Source organism: Neovison vison, chromosome X (assembly GCF_020171115.1).
Source record: "Neovison vison isolate M4711 chromosome X, ASM_NN_V1, whole genome shotgun sequence".
In the NCBI taxonomy this organism is placed as follows: Eukaryota; Metazoa; Chordata; class Mammalia; order Carnivora; family Mustelidae; genus Neogale; species Neogale vison.
The window spans coordinates 98,336,696-98,353,727 of NC_058105.1; the positions used below are offsets into that span (position 1 = coordinate 98,336,696).

General features: G+C 40.9%; 1 protein-coding gene across 7 annotated transcripts in view; it reads right to left on the reverse strand.

Moving 5' to 3' along the window:
• Positions 1 to 17,032, reverse strand: part of SYTL5 (synaptotagmin like 5) — a 142,679-nt gene that overhangs the window by 107,440 nt on the left and 18,207 nt on the right. For all 7 annotated transcript variants that reach the window (XM_044235506.1, XM_044235509.1, XM_044235511.1 and 4 more), the window contains exon 2: positions 9,576 to 9,787. In XM_044235506.1, the coding sequence (XP_044091441.1) occupies positions 9,576 to 9,694 (119 nt within the window). In that variant the 5' untranslated portion in view covers positions 9,695 to 9,787. The remainder of the gene's footprint in view (positions 1 to 9,575; positions 9,788 to 17,032) is intronic.

The following is a 17,032-nucleotide window of genomic DNA, read 5'->3' on the forward strand; positions in this document are numbered from 1 at the left end:
GGAGCAAAGATGTGTTTTGTTCATCTGAAACCCAAAGTATACCTTTGGTACCAGAACTTCAGAAAGTTCTGTTATCAATGTGGCAAATCTCAGAAAAAGAAGGGGTAAAGACAGAATCAGCATAGCAAAAAAGAAAAAAAAACAGACAAATTACAGGGCTTTTCAACAATACTGCTCTAACATTGTGCGGATTATCTTGATGGGAGGAAATTGGGCATTCATATGTAAAGAAAGATAACTTAAAGAGAACATGCTGCCCTTCGAAAAATTCTTGAAAACTGCTTCTGCTACTGAATATGGGCACACGCTAGTTTTAATTTTGACGAACATAGAATTGACATTTATTCTAAAATATCTATAAATTGAATTTGGGTAAACTAAATTATTTTAAATGCAGCAAGGAAGGACTTACATGCTCAGCAAAGACAATTGTCAGTACTTAATTTTTCCCATTTTACCTCTTTAGGTGGTACTTATGGGAACTCATATTTTCATAACTACAGGTGATTACATACAAACCCCTTCCAACAATTTTCCTGGTTATCAGTAGCAGTACATAGTATAAGCGATGTCAAGCCACCATTTCTTCAAAATTCACTGAGGATGAATACAAATATTATTTTCTTTATGCATTATTTTTTTAAACCAAAGTTGACTTTATTACATTTAATTGCAGTAAGAGATATCATAATGTTGGCTTCACTGAAATTCACCTCTGACTATTGCTTTCAGAGTCCATGAAAAGGAAGATGAGATCTGTGATAAGCAATAAACAAATCTAATTAATAGTTCTTAATTATACCCATTTTTTTCAGATTGCTAGTTGTTTCCCAATATTCCTTCTATTCTTTTATACCAATAATAACCCGAAATGTGAGTTGCTTACATGGTCACGCAGAAGAATACATTTCCCAGTGACATAATCAAGCTCCCTTGCAGCTAAGTACAGTCATGTGACAGAAAAGAAATTCAACAACCGGAAATTGTCTCTGGGAAGAGAGTGAGTTTTTAAAGTTTAAGTTCCATGTATTTGCTAATTTTCTATAATGAAGATATTCACTTCTATAGTTAAAATGTACAAGAAAATATTAAATATTTAATTGGGTTGAAGATTTAGGATATAAAATATATTGTAGACACTGATGCTCTTTACAGATCCTAGAGAGTTTAAACACTTTTGAAAAATCCTGTACTATAGAGAAGTTTCATTAATTTTTGACATTTGCATGGAGTGTTTATGAATTATGCTTAATTTCTCTGCAGTGAAATAATGATTGGAAAAATTAGTAAATGTGGGCTGCCTAGGTAGCTCAGTCGGTGAAGAGACGGACTCAACTTCAGCTCAGGTCCTGATTTCAGGGTCCTGGGATTGAGGCCTGCAATGGGCTTCGTGCGCTCAGCAGAGAGTTTGCTTCTCTCTCTCCCTCTGCCCTTCCCCCCTTCTCAAGCACTCTCTAAAATAAATAAATAAATAAATAAATAAATAAATATTTTTCTTTTCTTTTAAAGATCATTTATTTATTTATTTGACACACACACACAGAGAGAGAGAGAGAGAGAGCAAGTGAATACGAGCAGGGGAGTGACAGGGAGAGGGAAAGGAGAAGCAGGCTCCCCGCTGAGTAGGTAGCCCAACATGGGACTTGATCCCAGGACCCTTAGATCATGACCTGAGCTGAAGGCAGGCACTCCACTGACTGAGACACCCAGGCTCCCCATAAATAAATAAATCTCAAAAAAAAAAAGAAAAATTAGTCAATGCATATCAACCTAATATTACAGATTTAAATCAACTAAACCCTAATTCCTATTAACATATAAACATTCATATAAACTCTTGATATAAAATGGTCATGTGCCTAAAATCTAAAATGTCAGATGTGATATTTTTGCTAGTGAAGTTTTCACTTGTATTATTTCCTTAGAAATCAAATGCCTATTTTCCCAAGAATGTAGTAGGTATTTGCTTAAGTAGAACTTCCCTGCTGAACTGACTACCTTTGGAGGACAAGTGCTCTCACTCACCCTCCCAGCCCCAACATCCTCCCTCAAGAACAACATGGGCTTTATGAGTCTTTATTTCTTCAACTTCCAGTAAAAAAAGAATGGTAGTTCTTGGATGTGAGCGTCAATTAACCCGTGCTTGCCTGGGAGGCCTGTCCTCTACGCCAATCATGGCTAGAGCAGCAGGCAAGGAAGGGAAAATGGTACTTGAAAGGGGAATTTGGAGAGGAGTCAAAGACGAAAGAGAGAACACACACATTCTACGTAAGTGACAACTTTACTTGTGACTACAGTGACCCTATTATGTCAAACAAAAAAACAATATGGTCTAGCAAGTATATTTATTTATTTGGATAATCCAATGTTGGGCATGTCCCCAAATAGAGGTATGTGTGGCCCTTTCCCAAGGTGAGCCCTCCAAGTAACAACTATGGAAGTAAGAGCTATAGAACCCAAATCTAAGTTCATTTCCCTATATAGGTGTATATATGGAAATTCTTAAGTTCTCCAGTAAGAAAACCTCTAAGGTTTTAAATTCATTTAAAGCAGAACTGGATTTTCTTTTTTCATTTCTCTGTGACTCAGAAAGAGTTTGGGTTTTATTAGGGAGCCAGTATGTTCATGCTGGGAGTTTCTGTTAATCCACTAAGAAGCTTTGTGGCAATCCCATTAGGATTGAAACAAAATGTTTACCAAACCAGAGGTCCACTCTAGTAGTTCCCCTGGTGTTTTATGGAGACAGTGAGCCTTTAGAGTTTTCAGAAGGTCAAACTAATTTTGTTCTTAGTGGTAGTGATAAGATTCGGAAAAACAAACAGCCCCACAGATCAAACATTTGTAGAGTATTAAAAGGATATTATTGCTTGGTACTTACTGGTCACTCTAACTTCCAGGCTGAATGTGTAACTCTTGAAATCACTTCAAATCCATCTGAACTGAATATTTAGCTTATCCGCAGGACTCCAAATAGCCAATTTGCATACACTTGGCCCTTCCGTTTCTCCCTTCTCTTTCCTTCCCTATTCTGTTCTAAAATGGTGGAATCAACCACATTAAAAAAAAAAGCCGTAACGTGAATGTCAGTTTCCAGGCTGGGATCGGCGGTCTGCTGACGACACTAAGCTCTGGCTTGCTTCGTGGTCTCAGCACAGCCAGCTGTGCGGAACAAAACATAACACACTTGCACTTGGATTTCAGTCAGCCTAAAGACTAGAACAGCATGAGGAACTCCCGTCAGTTTTCACTGTGTAAAAGCGATGCTTCAGTAAATGTCAGAGCAACTCTGGATAATGTTACGCAGCTTATAGGTCAGAACTACCCATAAACACCAGGCTGAAGGAATGTTCTCTGTTTTGTTCCATTTCTCCAAGAGGAAGGCGATGGGGGGACTTCTAACAGGGTCGGAAGAGGTGCCCTGATGGCGTAAACGTCACGACATGGAGGAAAGAGAATCAACGTGGGACAGGAGACTCTCACTGCTGATGTTTACCAGTTTGGCAAATTATTTAGGAGAAATTATTAGGCAAATTAAGTTTCAGTTGCTACAGCTATCAGAATCATACAGATGACACGGGAATTCAATGAGGATCACTTGAGAATGAGTAATCCCTTCTCTGGTGTGAGGCTGGCTGGCAGTGAAGAGTTTACCACTCCCTTTTTTCCTGACCTCCTGAAGGGTCAGATATATCCCCCTAGAAGTTAAAATTGACCTAACAGGGGCATGTGAGCTCTGCAACCAGCCGGTGGGGCTATACACCAGAGCAGGGCCACTTACTAGCTGTGCAAACTGGGATGAGTTATTTAACATGGTACTTCAGTTTACCCATCTGTAAAATGGGATATTAATAATTCTTATCTTGTCTGGAAAATGAATTTGTAAACTGTCCCTAACAATTCTGCAGACCCTTCTATTAGTTCTTGGAATTTTCCCCACCTCCGGATGCACTGTACGGTTCTTCTAGAGAGGCAATGAACTGCATTTCCGCTGTTCCAGCATGAACCATGAGAAACTGAGTAAGGCATAATCACCCCTTGGTAGTTATGACAGGACCATAATGGCAAGACCCTGTGAGACCATCTAACCTCACAGACAGAAGCCAGAGTTCTATCTCTGATAGCTGGTGAGTTCCAGTCCAACTCCCTCTCATCTCTTAGACTAGAAATGTCCTGTGGCTCAATGAAGGTGGCTTATCGGGGCTTTTAGGTATATAAGCTATTCACAAGGCTAAAATCTACAAGGTGGTATTTTCAACACGAAAGGTGAACAAATTATGCCCTTGAGCCAAATCCAGCCCACCACCTGTTTTAGTAAATATAGTTTCGTGGCCCATACCCATTTGTTTACAGGTTGTTTATTGCTGCTTTCAGACTACAAATGCAGACTGAAACAATCATCACATAGAACATATACCCAGTAACGCCTAAGGTATTTACTATCTGGCCCATTACAGAAAAATTTTACTGACTTCTGGTCTCTACCATGGATAAAGCCTGATTCAGGACTGCGAACTTCTTTAGGTTTCTGGGTCCAACAAACATTAATATTGTGTCTCTGCTCACCTTTATTTTTCTTCAATATTTCATTTATTTATTGGAGAGAGAAAGAGACATAGCATGCGTGCAAGAGTGGGGGATGGGGAGAGAGAGAAGCAGGCAACGGTGGAGGATGTTTCCAAGGCACCAAGGGCAGTCCTGTTTCCATGCCAGTGTGTACGTGCATGCGTGTGTGTGTGTGTGTAACTAGGGGAGTGCTCTGTGAAGCTGGGAGGTCCAACCTCACAGAGACAGGAATGGAGAGACAGCAGAGCCTTGGAGAGGGCGGGCGCTGGAGAAGGGTCCTCACAGGCCATGCTGACCTCAGCTCCCAGGAACAGCAGGTGCTTTGGGCTCAGGCAGTGGCTGGAGGCAGCTACACCTGCTGGGCTGGGCTTTCAGAAGGGGTGGCTGTAACCATGGGCACATCCTTAGCTGGGCCCAGGTGCCCATTCAGGACCCTGAGATCAGAAGGCAGACACTTAACCAAGTGAGCCACCCAGGCTCCCCTCTGCTCACCTTTATTACCCCAATAATAAATACACATTTGGCCTACAGAAAGTTCTCAGCAAATGTTGATTACTTCTGAATCACAGATTATAGGACGCCTTGGGCTACATGTAACAGAAAATCAGACTGACATCACTATAAGTAACATGGAAATATAGTACAGTGCTTAGAGAAGAAGCCCAGCGGTATAGCAGGTTCTAGGACATCAGGATGTTGGCAACAGTTCTCTGCCATTGTTTTGGCTCAGCTTCGTCATTGTGCTGGCTTTCATCCTCAACAGCAACTGCAATAACACGTTTCATTGAATATGTACAGTGGGAAAGAGAACCTTCCAGAAACTGGGCTGTATGTTTGAGTGGGTCACTGTTGGCCTTATGTCTACCTCTAAACCAATGACAGTTGTTTGAGGACTATTAGTCAAGGGATGATTAATTAATTTTTAAAAATCCACTGCTGGAGGTGAAGAAAATTGAAATTTGTGTAGGGAGGAAGAACAGAGAAACGTATGCTGTCAGCCCAGCAGAGTTCATTACTGAGACAAGCCCAAGAGTAGGTGCCAAAGAGAACATTAAGTCCAGATAAGTTTTCATGTACTGTGGCCAAATGGAAATGACATCTTCTCAGTAAGAGTAAAGCCCAAATGAACTGCTAAAATTATAAACTGAAGATTTCTTAGTCAGGCGAAGTCACGAAATAGACATTTAACAATGTTTGGTTTTAGGCGTGGAAGATCAGGTAGAGTAATATTTTGTTAGTAAGATTTTTTTTTTTTTAGGAGGAGATACTATGAACCATGTCTTCTTTTATGTTAGGGCGAGCTCTTCCAAAGTTAGAAAAATCTAAGGTACAAAATGATCAACAAAGATCTTTTTGTGCTTCCAGACTCTATTTTTTTCCATTTGCATTCACTGTTGGTAGCTCGATTTTATTGGCATCACCTCCTTCCTCTTTTTTGACTGCCTGAAAGCCATCATTAAAGCAAAGTGATTTGTTTTTCACAGAGAACATTTAAAATACTCTTAGTCTGTAATAGCTGAAACCTGGGTCTAGATATCTCCTACCATTTCTTCCTGCTTGTTCTGAAGGAAAATAAATATATCGGAGCATTTTGGGTGAACCTAAAATGCTCTGTTAGTAGGTAGACACCTCTTTCCAGACTATAGTTCACGCCTGGAGGTAATTATCAGGCCTGCCATGTGCCTTCTGGGTGCAGAGCACCTTCAGGAACACCCAGAGACCAATCTCGTTTTAATTAATGCCACACTTTGGGGCTACATGGGCTGTAGTGCACAGCCAGGCATCGGGCCTAAAGCATTGATTCAACACAATTTTGACATTCCTCTATGTTTCTTTTTTAAGAATAACCTACTGCAGTGAATAAACACACAAAGAAACAATAAATTCACTGCTTTCCAAAGTCTTGTTGACTTACTTTCCATATCACTTACTTCTCTGTAATCATCCTAATTCTTAAAACTTTTCTTGGTCTTCCATTTCCTTCTGAAACTCATTAGCAGACTCTGAAGGCAGTTTTGTGGTTCATGGTAAACAGCTAAAACACAGTTGACAGGTAATTGCCAATGTCAAATCTTTTTCACATTTCAAGGCCAAGCTCAAGCGTTAGCTCTTCTGTGAAAACCATTCCTTCAGTTTCTTATTCATAATTAATTTCACTTCCTCTGGACACTGACAAAATATCAACCTACACTTCTATAACACGGTAAAAACAATCACCACAACAGTAATTAAGATCCCTGTTTGGTCTGGCAAACTTCTTGGTTGGCTTTTCCAAAAGCTAACTCTGGAATGTAGATTTGTGTGCAAGCGACTTATGGAGTACCCTTAGGAGGAACACAGAAGGAAAGGGCGGAGACAGGAGAGAAAAGGGGGGAGGGGCTAAGTGAGGGTGTGGTCTTTAGGGGAAGTCCCATCTCAGCATGATTCCAGCAGAAACTGTGAGACAGAAGCTCCACGGCAAAGGCTGTCAGCCATTGGCTTGGGACTGCCCAGCAGGGACAGAAACTCCAGTTTGCCTGGTACTTGTGGCTCTCTAGCCCTACCGCCAACACTAGTCCCCCAAGGGTAGTCCTCTAAAGAAGGTACTAGACACCATCCTTAGCAGTACACGTGTGAAAACTGGGAGACGAGAGCACAGACCCACAAGGGACCTGAGTGGAGCTCAGTAGAGCACTGCTAGTGTTCACTACAACACATACCAACAATAGGGCCGATGATTCTAGCCAGCAATTATTAAGTACTTGCTGTATGCCAGCATTCTTCTAAGCCCTTGATAGTATTAGTTTATTTAATCCCTACAACAATCTTATGAGGTGCCTAATGCTATTATTTCTGTTTTGTCAAATGAGGGAACTAGATTTATCCATGGAAACAACCTATCTAAACTGACAGAAAGACTTCACGGTGTGACTGAGATGTGAATCAAAAAACGTGGCTTGTGATTCAACAACACGTACCCAAAACACCACACCACTCACTTCGGTGTGGCTTCTCAATATACAAAACTGTTAAGAGTGACAGAACCCAAGTCATCTGGCCTGGGTTCCTATGTTGGTAGCTGAGAACAAAAAGAGACAACATATTTAATACAGTTGGTACAGGGAAAAAAAAACCTCAATAAAATATTAGCCACTATTTTTATTAAAGATGAGAAGAACATACAGCAGCTTTAAAAAATGTATTTTCTATAAAGGTATCACTTGGGTCTATCAGAGACTTTCTTTTGCTTTCCTCAAATAAGTTTGAAGAACCAGGAAATCAACAACTTCATTCGCAATAGCTCTGTTGTATGTTACACAGTCCACTAAATTTCTTTACAGAGAATAAGGGAAAAGGACAACGGAAGAAACAGGAAAGGGGAAAAAGAGTGTAAAAGATTATTAGGGAAAGGTATTGGGAATGATAGAAGCAAACTTTCTGAAGAAATTCGTATTCATTGTACTTCGGTGTTTCTGAGGCTGCGGCTATTAAAATTGTGTTCTCCTGAGTAGAGTGATTTTTAATTCCCCCGGGCATGTCATCAGTTACCAGCTAGTACCTCACCTCCCATAAACAATATAACTTTTTGCAGCACATTAGGAAATTTAGTCACTTTTCGTGACTGGAATACAAATGCCAAAAAAAATCATTTCTGATATCTTTAAAAATCATTCACTGCCTTAACCTGAATTCCAGGCCTAGAAAAACTGCAATAATTTTCATCCAAGCCTTTCTTCCTTTAAGATTGCTTGAATTCTTATGAAGGATGGAAATAAAAGTTCTGGGCTCTTAACTATGAAGTAAGCATCAATCGAGACTATTTCAATGTATTTCCAATTCTAGGATCCTAGTTCCTTTAAGCACACTGAATATATTTGCAACATAAGAAGATAACCATATGACAAGTTTTCTCCTCAATAAAAAATGAAATACAATAAACTTAAGCTTTTTGTGGTCTTTTCCTTATGTTTGTGGAAATGGTCTTTTCCTTATGTTTCCTTACGTTTGTGGAATTTTCCTTATGGTTGACTTCCAGTTTCACAGCGTTGTGGTCAAAATGATCACAGTTTTGGGAGACATGTAAGACACAGAAGCTACCGGCTGCACAGCTGGTACTCACTAAGAAGGGAACTCTATTTATTTCTGCTCCTCTAGTCAGGGGTGAGATGGAATAGCCAAATATATTTAACAAGCAACCCAGCACAAGCAGCAACCCATCCCAATGGGTGTTACAACCAATCAGAACAATGTTCGCACCGTTCGGAAGAGGTGGTGCAACCAATCAGAATGGCTGTGAGCTGAAACACAGGTGAGGTCATGCCTGGGGATCCAGCTAAATATCAACCTTGCCTACAACGGATGGGAAACTCAACTGGGCCCATTCTACTCAACATTACTCACACAGAGACTTATTTTTTTTAAAATTCAGGTTATGTATGGGGTAAAAATGAGAGTTTTCCTCTCTCCAGATCCCCTTCTGCTCTCAGCTATGGTGGGAAGGAATTCTCAGAAAGACTGACCTGAGAAAGGCATTACAAATAAATAATTGTGAACTTACGTACCAGGCACTACACATGTATTGTGTCCCTTAATCCTCGCAACAACACTATGAGGTGGGCAATTATATATCCTTGTTTTAGGGATGAGGGAACTAAGGCATGGAGAAACTGAGTCACTTGAACAAGGTCACACAATACATCTCAGAGCTGGTATTCAAACACGAGCAGGCCTTCTACTTCACTACCGCTTACTATATTATTAGCAAATAATTCCTAAAAACGGTATTATTATGATATTATTAGCAAATGGCATTCTCATCAGCACCATATCATCTGCTCGATTCCATCCTCCCGTCTAGCTAATGATAAAATATCCAAGACATTCTCTGATGTGTGGGCTACTGCTGGGGACCCATAATGTCACTGACCAACATTTGTCTCCAGCATGGTCACAGTTGCCCAATTTCTGATCTAACCTGCTTCAAAGAGACAGTAGTCAAGAAAAGCAGAAAAAATTTTTAAAAAATATATTACCTTATTCTCTTGTCCTCCACTTTTTTCAAGTATTCATCTCTCTTTAAGACTCCCAGGATCATTTCCTTCTCATGATCTAACAGAAATGACAGATTGATAAACTCCGAGTTCTTAGACATGGTATTCCAATAGCAGCTCTGAACAGCGGTGGTCGAATCTTCCAGGAAAATTGATATCCACAATTCTGGATGCTAATCAAGTATTCTTCCGGGCTACACAGAAAAGAGACACCACTGGGATTACATTCCAAGGAAGTCTTTATTGTTCTAACCCAGAAAGATCACCAAAGCCTTTGCTATAGTGTCTGGTCTGGGGGCAGCTAAGTTTCACCAATGGTGACAAAAGCCAATCCTTCAGAATAGCACAGAGCAGGAATCATATCTGCTGGGGCAGAATCCAGAAAACCCAGGGAAGACAGAGAAGACAAAGGAGAGAAAAACTAGGTAGGAAAATTAATTAGGCCATTTCCTGAAGAGCACACACAGTGTCTACTGTTTGAAATAGTGATATACTTAACTCAAAAAAAATGTTAATCATAAGCAGGCAATCATTAAGTAATTTATTTAATAAATTATTTTTTATTTCATGGCTTATTATCATGAAATATTATTTATATTTAGTTGATTCCAGGTTCTCTGTGCAAATTCAGCTTTTCTGCCTTATAATTAGTTTCCTTTACTAGCTAGGTCCCGCTACCACCCTTCCAGCTGACCCATGGGTGAACTGAGTCACCACTGTGGGACACCAAGTGCACAGTCTAGACTGTTCCTTAACTGCCTCCCCCCTATTGCTTCCCTTCTTCCCCACAGCTGGGATGATTGCATGAAAAGCACTGCTGGCAAAACAAATATGATTATGAAAACAAATATGAACCAGTGCTACATGTATCCCTTGGAATGTTTCCTACAACCTTAGCAATGAATGAAAAAAAAATCAAGTTACAGAAGACTTCATGCAGAATGACAGCATATATGTGAAAGAAAAAAACTGTAGCAACATTATGTCTAATTTAGGAATATATACATTTGTAGTATCGATACAAGGGATTTCAAGGAGAATTCGGAGGTACGATCCAAGAGAATGCAGGAACTTCAACCATATTGGATAATGTTTTACTGTCAGGATGACTATATCTCATGATACATATATGTGAATTATTCAAGGTATCTATTACATACCACAAAATAGCTGTTCCAAAACTTCCCCTTACCAACATAAGAAGCTCACCGGGCCTTGTTCTTCACCCTAACTCTTGAGCACATTCTTTTACTAGCTTGGTAGATAGAGTCTCTCTGTACATCCCCATAAGAATGAAGATTCTAGGCCTACGGCCTTCTCCCCTGACAGAGTCCCTCAATCGCCCTCCCAGGTCTATGAATTAGAGTCTATGTGCAAGTTGCACTTCGTTTGCTTGATTATAGCTAGGTTTCCAAGCATAACTAGATACCCAAAGGCTGCTTTGGGGCCTCCCAGTTGCCACAAGGCTAGGCTGACATCAAAATCTCAGGAGATCAGAAAGGACAGCGTCTTGTCCAAAGCCTAACTTTCCAAAGTCCCTAGGTGTTTGTTCTATACGTTGTATACCAAACCATAACTTGGCTGAAATAACTCAGAACTGAAATTCTTCTGATAGGTCAGGAGCTAGCCCCCTCTGAGAAAACTGCCCTGGTCAGTACAGACTTTCCAGATGGACTCCAGGCCTTTCCTCCATCTTCAAAATCCTAGAAGCAGCAGAGATCTGAGAGTCCCAAGTTGACGTGAATAGGAAGCAACAAGGTTAGAGCAAAGGGGGCCTTCAGAAAGGTTAACGGTTTGGTTTTCCTCGGCAACTGTGGTCTCCTCAGATGAAGAACACAACTGGTTTTTCCACCCCTTTCGTTGTACATCTGGTCTCACTGAAATGGAAAAGCCACTTGGAACTCATGGATGAAAATGCTACCATTACAGACAGGTTCACTTAGAATGTATGTTTTTAAAGATTTTATTTATTTATTTGACAGACAGACATCACAAGTAGAGAGGCAGGCGGAGGGGGGTGGAGGGGGAGCAGGCTCCTTGCTGAGCAGAGAGGCCAATGTGGGGCTCAATCCCAGGACCCTGAGATCATGACCTGAGCCGAAGGCAGAGGCTTTAACCCACTGAGTCACCCAGACACCCCTAGAATGTATTTTATATTTGAAATCTCAGATTTGAATGCCCTGTGTGAATATTCTGTAGAATTGTAATTAGAAGTTATTCAAGAGGATAGGAGCCACCAAATGTTTGAGTTGAAGCTTATGGCTATCCTTGCCATGGATCGTAAATGCAAATCGTTGGAGAATAAAAGGAGGGAGGGCAGTAACACCTCAAGGTAGCCTCTGAAAGTGACAGAGAAGATATGAAATCATACAAGGATATAAAGGAAAGGAAATGGCCCTGGGAAAGTTTCGTTAACAAAATTAGCCCTAATAGATTTTTACTCATCCGTACTAAGACTGAACAGAATGGATTTATATATGAGTGGCCAAGGAGATTAGAAGGAGCTAAAATTTTATCTAGAAAATGAGGGTGTTTCCTCCAGGAGGTAGGACTGAATTGTGATTTTAATTTAGTAACACGGAATCTAACTGATAATAGTCCTTCTGGAGAAAGATGGGGTGAGGAAGAGGAGATGGTGAGCCTGGGCACAGACAAAGGAGAGCTAAGGAGCTAGATGCCCATGATGTCCATCCAGGCGCTGACCAAAAGGAAAGCACTTGGGCCTCAAAACGAAGGTAACCCATTTATTCCCTGTCATGCATGGTCCATGTTGAGTGATGGGGCCTCCATCTAGCAAATTTCATGACATTAATCACGCAAATCATAAAACCATTTCCATTTCCTCTTCATTGGATTTCACTTCCTCCTGGACATCACTGATTGTAAATTGGCTTGCCATAGAGCTCTCTTTCTGGGGAGTGGATACCTGGGCCCTGCTAATGGGACACTCTGTGTTTCGTTGTGTTTGAACCTATGTCTAATCCGTTCTCTGTACACCAACCAAAGGAAATTTCTGAGCCGTTGGAGGACAGCATCTGGGCTGGGATGAATTCACCTAAATCTCTATAATTGTTTAATGCCTCTTTTCAGCTAGTTCAAAGATCCTTCTGGAGAATCCTTTGCCCCCTACACACTTTCACCAGGTGAGAAATAAGAGTGAAACAATCACCAGTGCCTTTTAATATCGAATTCTATTATTATTATTATTTAGTTAAACATGCCTAGTAAAACACTAGTCTGATCAGAAGAAATCCATTTTTGTTTTATTTTTCAATACATTCACTTAAACAGAAATCTTTCCGTGAACATTTCAGATGTGAATTTTCCCCTCTCTGCCCAGCAGCCTTGCCAAACTGAGCTAAACTATTTAAAAAGATGACAAAAATGTTTCTAAGTCATTCTTTTGCCTTTAAGCAAAGGCAGCTTAGGACAGATCATTAACTACTGAGCACCAGAAAAGACACAATAACAAAAAATTCTAGGGGCGCCTGTGTGCTCAGTCGTTAAGCATCTGACTCCCAATTCTGGCACAGGTCATGATCTCAGGATCGTGGGATCAGGCCCTGCATTGGGCTCTGTGCTCAGTGCAGAGTCTGCTTGAGATCCTCTCCCTCTCCCTCGACCCGTCCCCCACCTCTCTCTCTAAAAAACAAAATCTTCAAAAAATTCTCACAGCATCACCAAAAGGCATCGTTTTTTTAAAGCATTTTTTTTGTTTTTTTAAATTTATTTTTTATATGAGTGTTCAGCATAACAGTATTCATTATTTTTGCACCACACACAGTGCTCCATGCAATCCGTGCCCTCTATAATACCCACCACCTGGTACCCTGACCTCCCATCCCCCGCCCCTTCAAAACCCTCAAATTGTTTTTCAGAGTCCATAGCCTCTCATGGTTCATCTCCCCTTCCAATTTCCCCCAACTCCCTTCTCCTCTCTAACTCCCCATGTCCTCCATGCTATTTGTTATGCTCCACAAATATGTTCTGAGCAACACACTGAAATATAATACCGATTGATATTTTAGTCAAAGGAAAGAGTTGAACACAGCCTATTAAGAAGTACTTAAAATGCAGCTCTAAAAGTGAACTATTTCTGGAAGGGCTCTTAGAATGAAATTAATAAAAATAAAATCAGCTTCTTGTTTGTCACTGTGTGACAACACAACAGTGTGGGAGATTTCTGGCACACTTAGAGATGCTCAGGATACACGTGAAACAGCACATGCAAAATGCACCTGGGAGTGCCTTTCAAATGGCTGAGCCAGCAAGAATCCACGTGTCTGTCAAAGACCACAGAGATAAAGATGCCGTGGGGAGTGAAATAAATAGTTCTTTTCACGATGAAAGACTCAAGGGCCGGTGGTATGGAATCACATGCATTTTTTTTCAGTAGCGCAGTTTTTTCCTACATGGACAACTGTGTGGCACATTCAATGGTAGTGCAGTAGTTGAATTATTTTTTTTAAAGATTATTTGAGACAGAAAGTGAGTAAGCCAGTGAGAGAACATGAGTGGGGGGGTGTCAGAGAAGAAGACTCACTGCTGAGCCAGGAGCCTGATGTGGGACTCAATCCCAGGACTCTGGGATCATGACCTGAGCCGAAGGCAGACTTAACCCACTGAGCCACCCGGGTGCCCCTCAATTTTTTTTTTAAATTTCACAATGTTATTGATTCTCTGAACATTAATTGGGAGGCCAATTATATTAGCAGCTTTATAGCAATGTTCCAAGAGTGGAATGTTTCACAGTAATGACTAACACTTAAGTAGCTCAACTAATCCTTAGAACTCCTTCACTAAATAAGTTCTAATACCCCCATTTTATAGATGAGAAAGCTGAGGCCTAGAGAAGTTAATTCACATGCCCGAGTAGTAAGTAACTCAGCGCAGTTTGGCTTCAGGGACCCTGCTTTTAATGATTAATGAGGTTGCCTCTCAGTCCCTCCATTGACCAACAGCCTCCCACAAGATGTCGTAAGATATTATATAGAATTTTTAAAAAGTTCTTTAGTCCAACAAAATTTCATATATGTCCAGTTAAATCACATTAAATATTTTTTCTCCTACGGAACTTCTCAGGGTGTCTGATGTTCTATTGTTAACTGTGAAGTTTCATGGAACACTCAGTTTGGAAAAAAATTTCTAATGTTATTCAGTTCTTATCTTGGCATCTTGTATTTTGGTATTGCTCTTTCCTTTTTTAAAGATTTTATTTATTTATTTGACAGACAGACATCACAAATAGGCAGAGAGGCAGGCAGAGAGAGAGAGAGAAGGAAGCAGGCTCCCTGCTGAGCAGAGAGCCCCATGTGGGGCTTGATCCCAGGACCCTGAGATCAAGACCTGAGCCAAAGGCAGAGGCTTAACTCACTGAGCCACCTAGGTGCCCCTACTTTGTTATTTCTAAATTGAAAACATCTTCCTACTTCTTTTACAGGACTACAACTATGTTTTTTTTTTAAGATTTTATTTATTTATTTGTCAGAGAGAGAGGGAGAGAGAGCGAGCACAGGCAGACAGAGAGGCAGGCAGAGGCAGAGGGAGAAGCAGGCTCCCCGCCGAGCAAGGAGCCCTATGCGGGACTCGATCCCAGGACGCCGGGATCATGACCCGAGCCGAAGGCAGCTGCCCAACCAACCGAGCCACCCAGGCGTCCCAGGACTACAACTATGTTTAAAAAAAAAAAAACTGGTTAGGTGGGGCACCTGGCTGGCTCAGTCAGTTAAGAATCTGACTCTTGATTTTAGCTCAGGTTATGAGGGTTGTGAGATGGAGCCCCACGTTGGGCCCTGCACTCAGCAACAAGTCTGCTTGGGATTCATTCCCTCTTCCTTTCCCTCCCACCTCTGTCCCTTCCCCTGCTCTCTCTCTCTATCTCTCTCTCAAATAAATAAAATCTTTTAAAAATGGTTAGGAAAAAATCTAAATAAATTGAAGAGAGAAAAATTCAAAAGAAAAATCAGAAGATATACTTAAATCTCATTTGGCAGCTCCCCTAAATGCTTTTTAACTACTAAGACTATAAAATTCTATAATGTCCCCCCAATGCATCATAGAATGGATCACATACAAATTTAAAATAACTGTACGAAGGAAACCGCCACACATAAAAGAACCAAGTGATGCCTTAATATAAACCAGGAAAATATTAATATCTTGAAAATATAATAAGATAAATACAAGAAAATAATAAAATAAGGGGCAAATAACAGGCATCATACAGTATTAGCAATTCACAAGTAAATCACACAAACATGAAAAGATGCTCACTTAGCTCACTAGTTATATAAAGGCAAATTGCAAGGAGAAAACATTTTTGCTTTCCCATTCAATTATAAAAATGTAAAATATAAAAATCTGTACCATCCAGTGTTTAATGAGGGTGTGCAAAAATAGGTAAGCTTGTGTCCCACTGGCAGAAGGAGAGATAAGTTCAGTCCCTAGGTGAGATCATTTTCTGTGGGTCTTCTCCATATCTACCATGTCTTGTGAGCAGAGCCACTAGCTGGCCTTCTGTTCTGGACAATCCTTCCAAGGACCTTTGTTTAGTGACCAGCCTTGGAAGACACTGTGTCTATGTATGGATTAAGGAACAGATTTGCTTATGATTTGTTGAACAAAGCAAGTCTCTCTCCAGGGAAGAGGGCAGATTTCCTGGCAGCTCATTGTAAAAAAAAAAAAAAAATTGAGGTTCCCTAAGTTCAGGGTTCCTCAGCTATTACACAAATGCACTACGTGGACTATTTTTACCCGAGCACTCGAGGACAAGGGCAAGCAATGCCAACATGAAACCCCCTGAGACTTCCTGTGCTCTGAGTAAAAGTCCATTGCATCTGACCCAAGAGTAGCAGGTCTTTAACTATCATCTGTAAAACCATGTCAGGCCTATACTCATTAGCCTGAAAGGAAGGCAAAATCTCAGAGCCTTTAGAATTCTCATCACCCCCCTTTTTTTAAAAAGATTTTATTTATTTGAGAGAGAGAGAGAGAGAGAGAGAGCACGCATGAAAGGGGCAAGGGGCAGAGGGAGAAGCCAGCTCCCTGATGAGCAGAGGGCCTGATGTGGGACTTGATCCTGGGATTCCAGGATCATGACCTGAACCGAAGGCAGTTGCTTAACCAACTGAGCCATGCAGGTGCCTGTCTCATCACCCTTTTTAGAGGATGAGTTGAATCTTTGAAAATTGGTCAAAGGGTACCAGGTTTCAGTTATGTTAGATGAGTAATTCCCAGAGTTCGACTGTATAGCATCGTGCTTCGTGTTATAGGGGCGCCTGGGTGGCTCAGTGGGTTAAAACCTCTGCCTTCGGCTCAGGTCATGATCTCAGGGTCCTGGAATTGAGCCCTGCATCAGGCTTTCTGCTCAGCAGGGAGTCTGCTTCCCCCCTCTCTCTCTGCCTGCCTCTCTGCCTACTTGTAATCTCCATCTGTCAAAT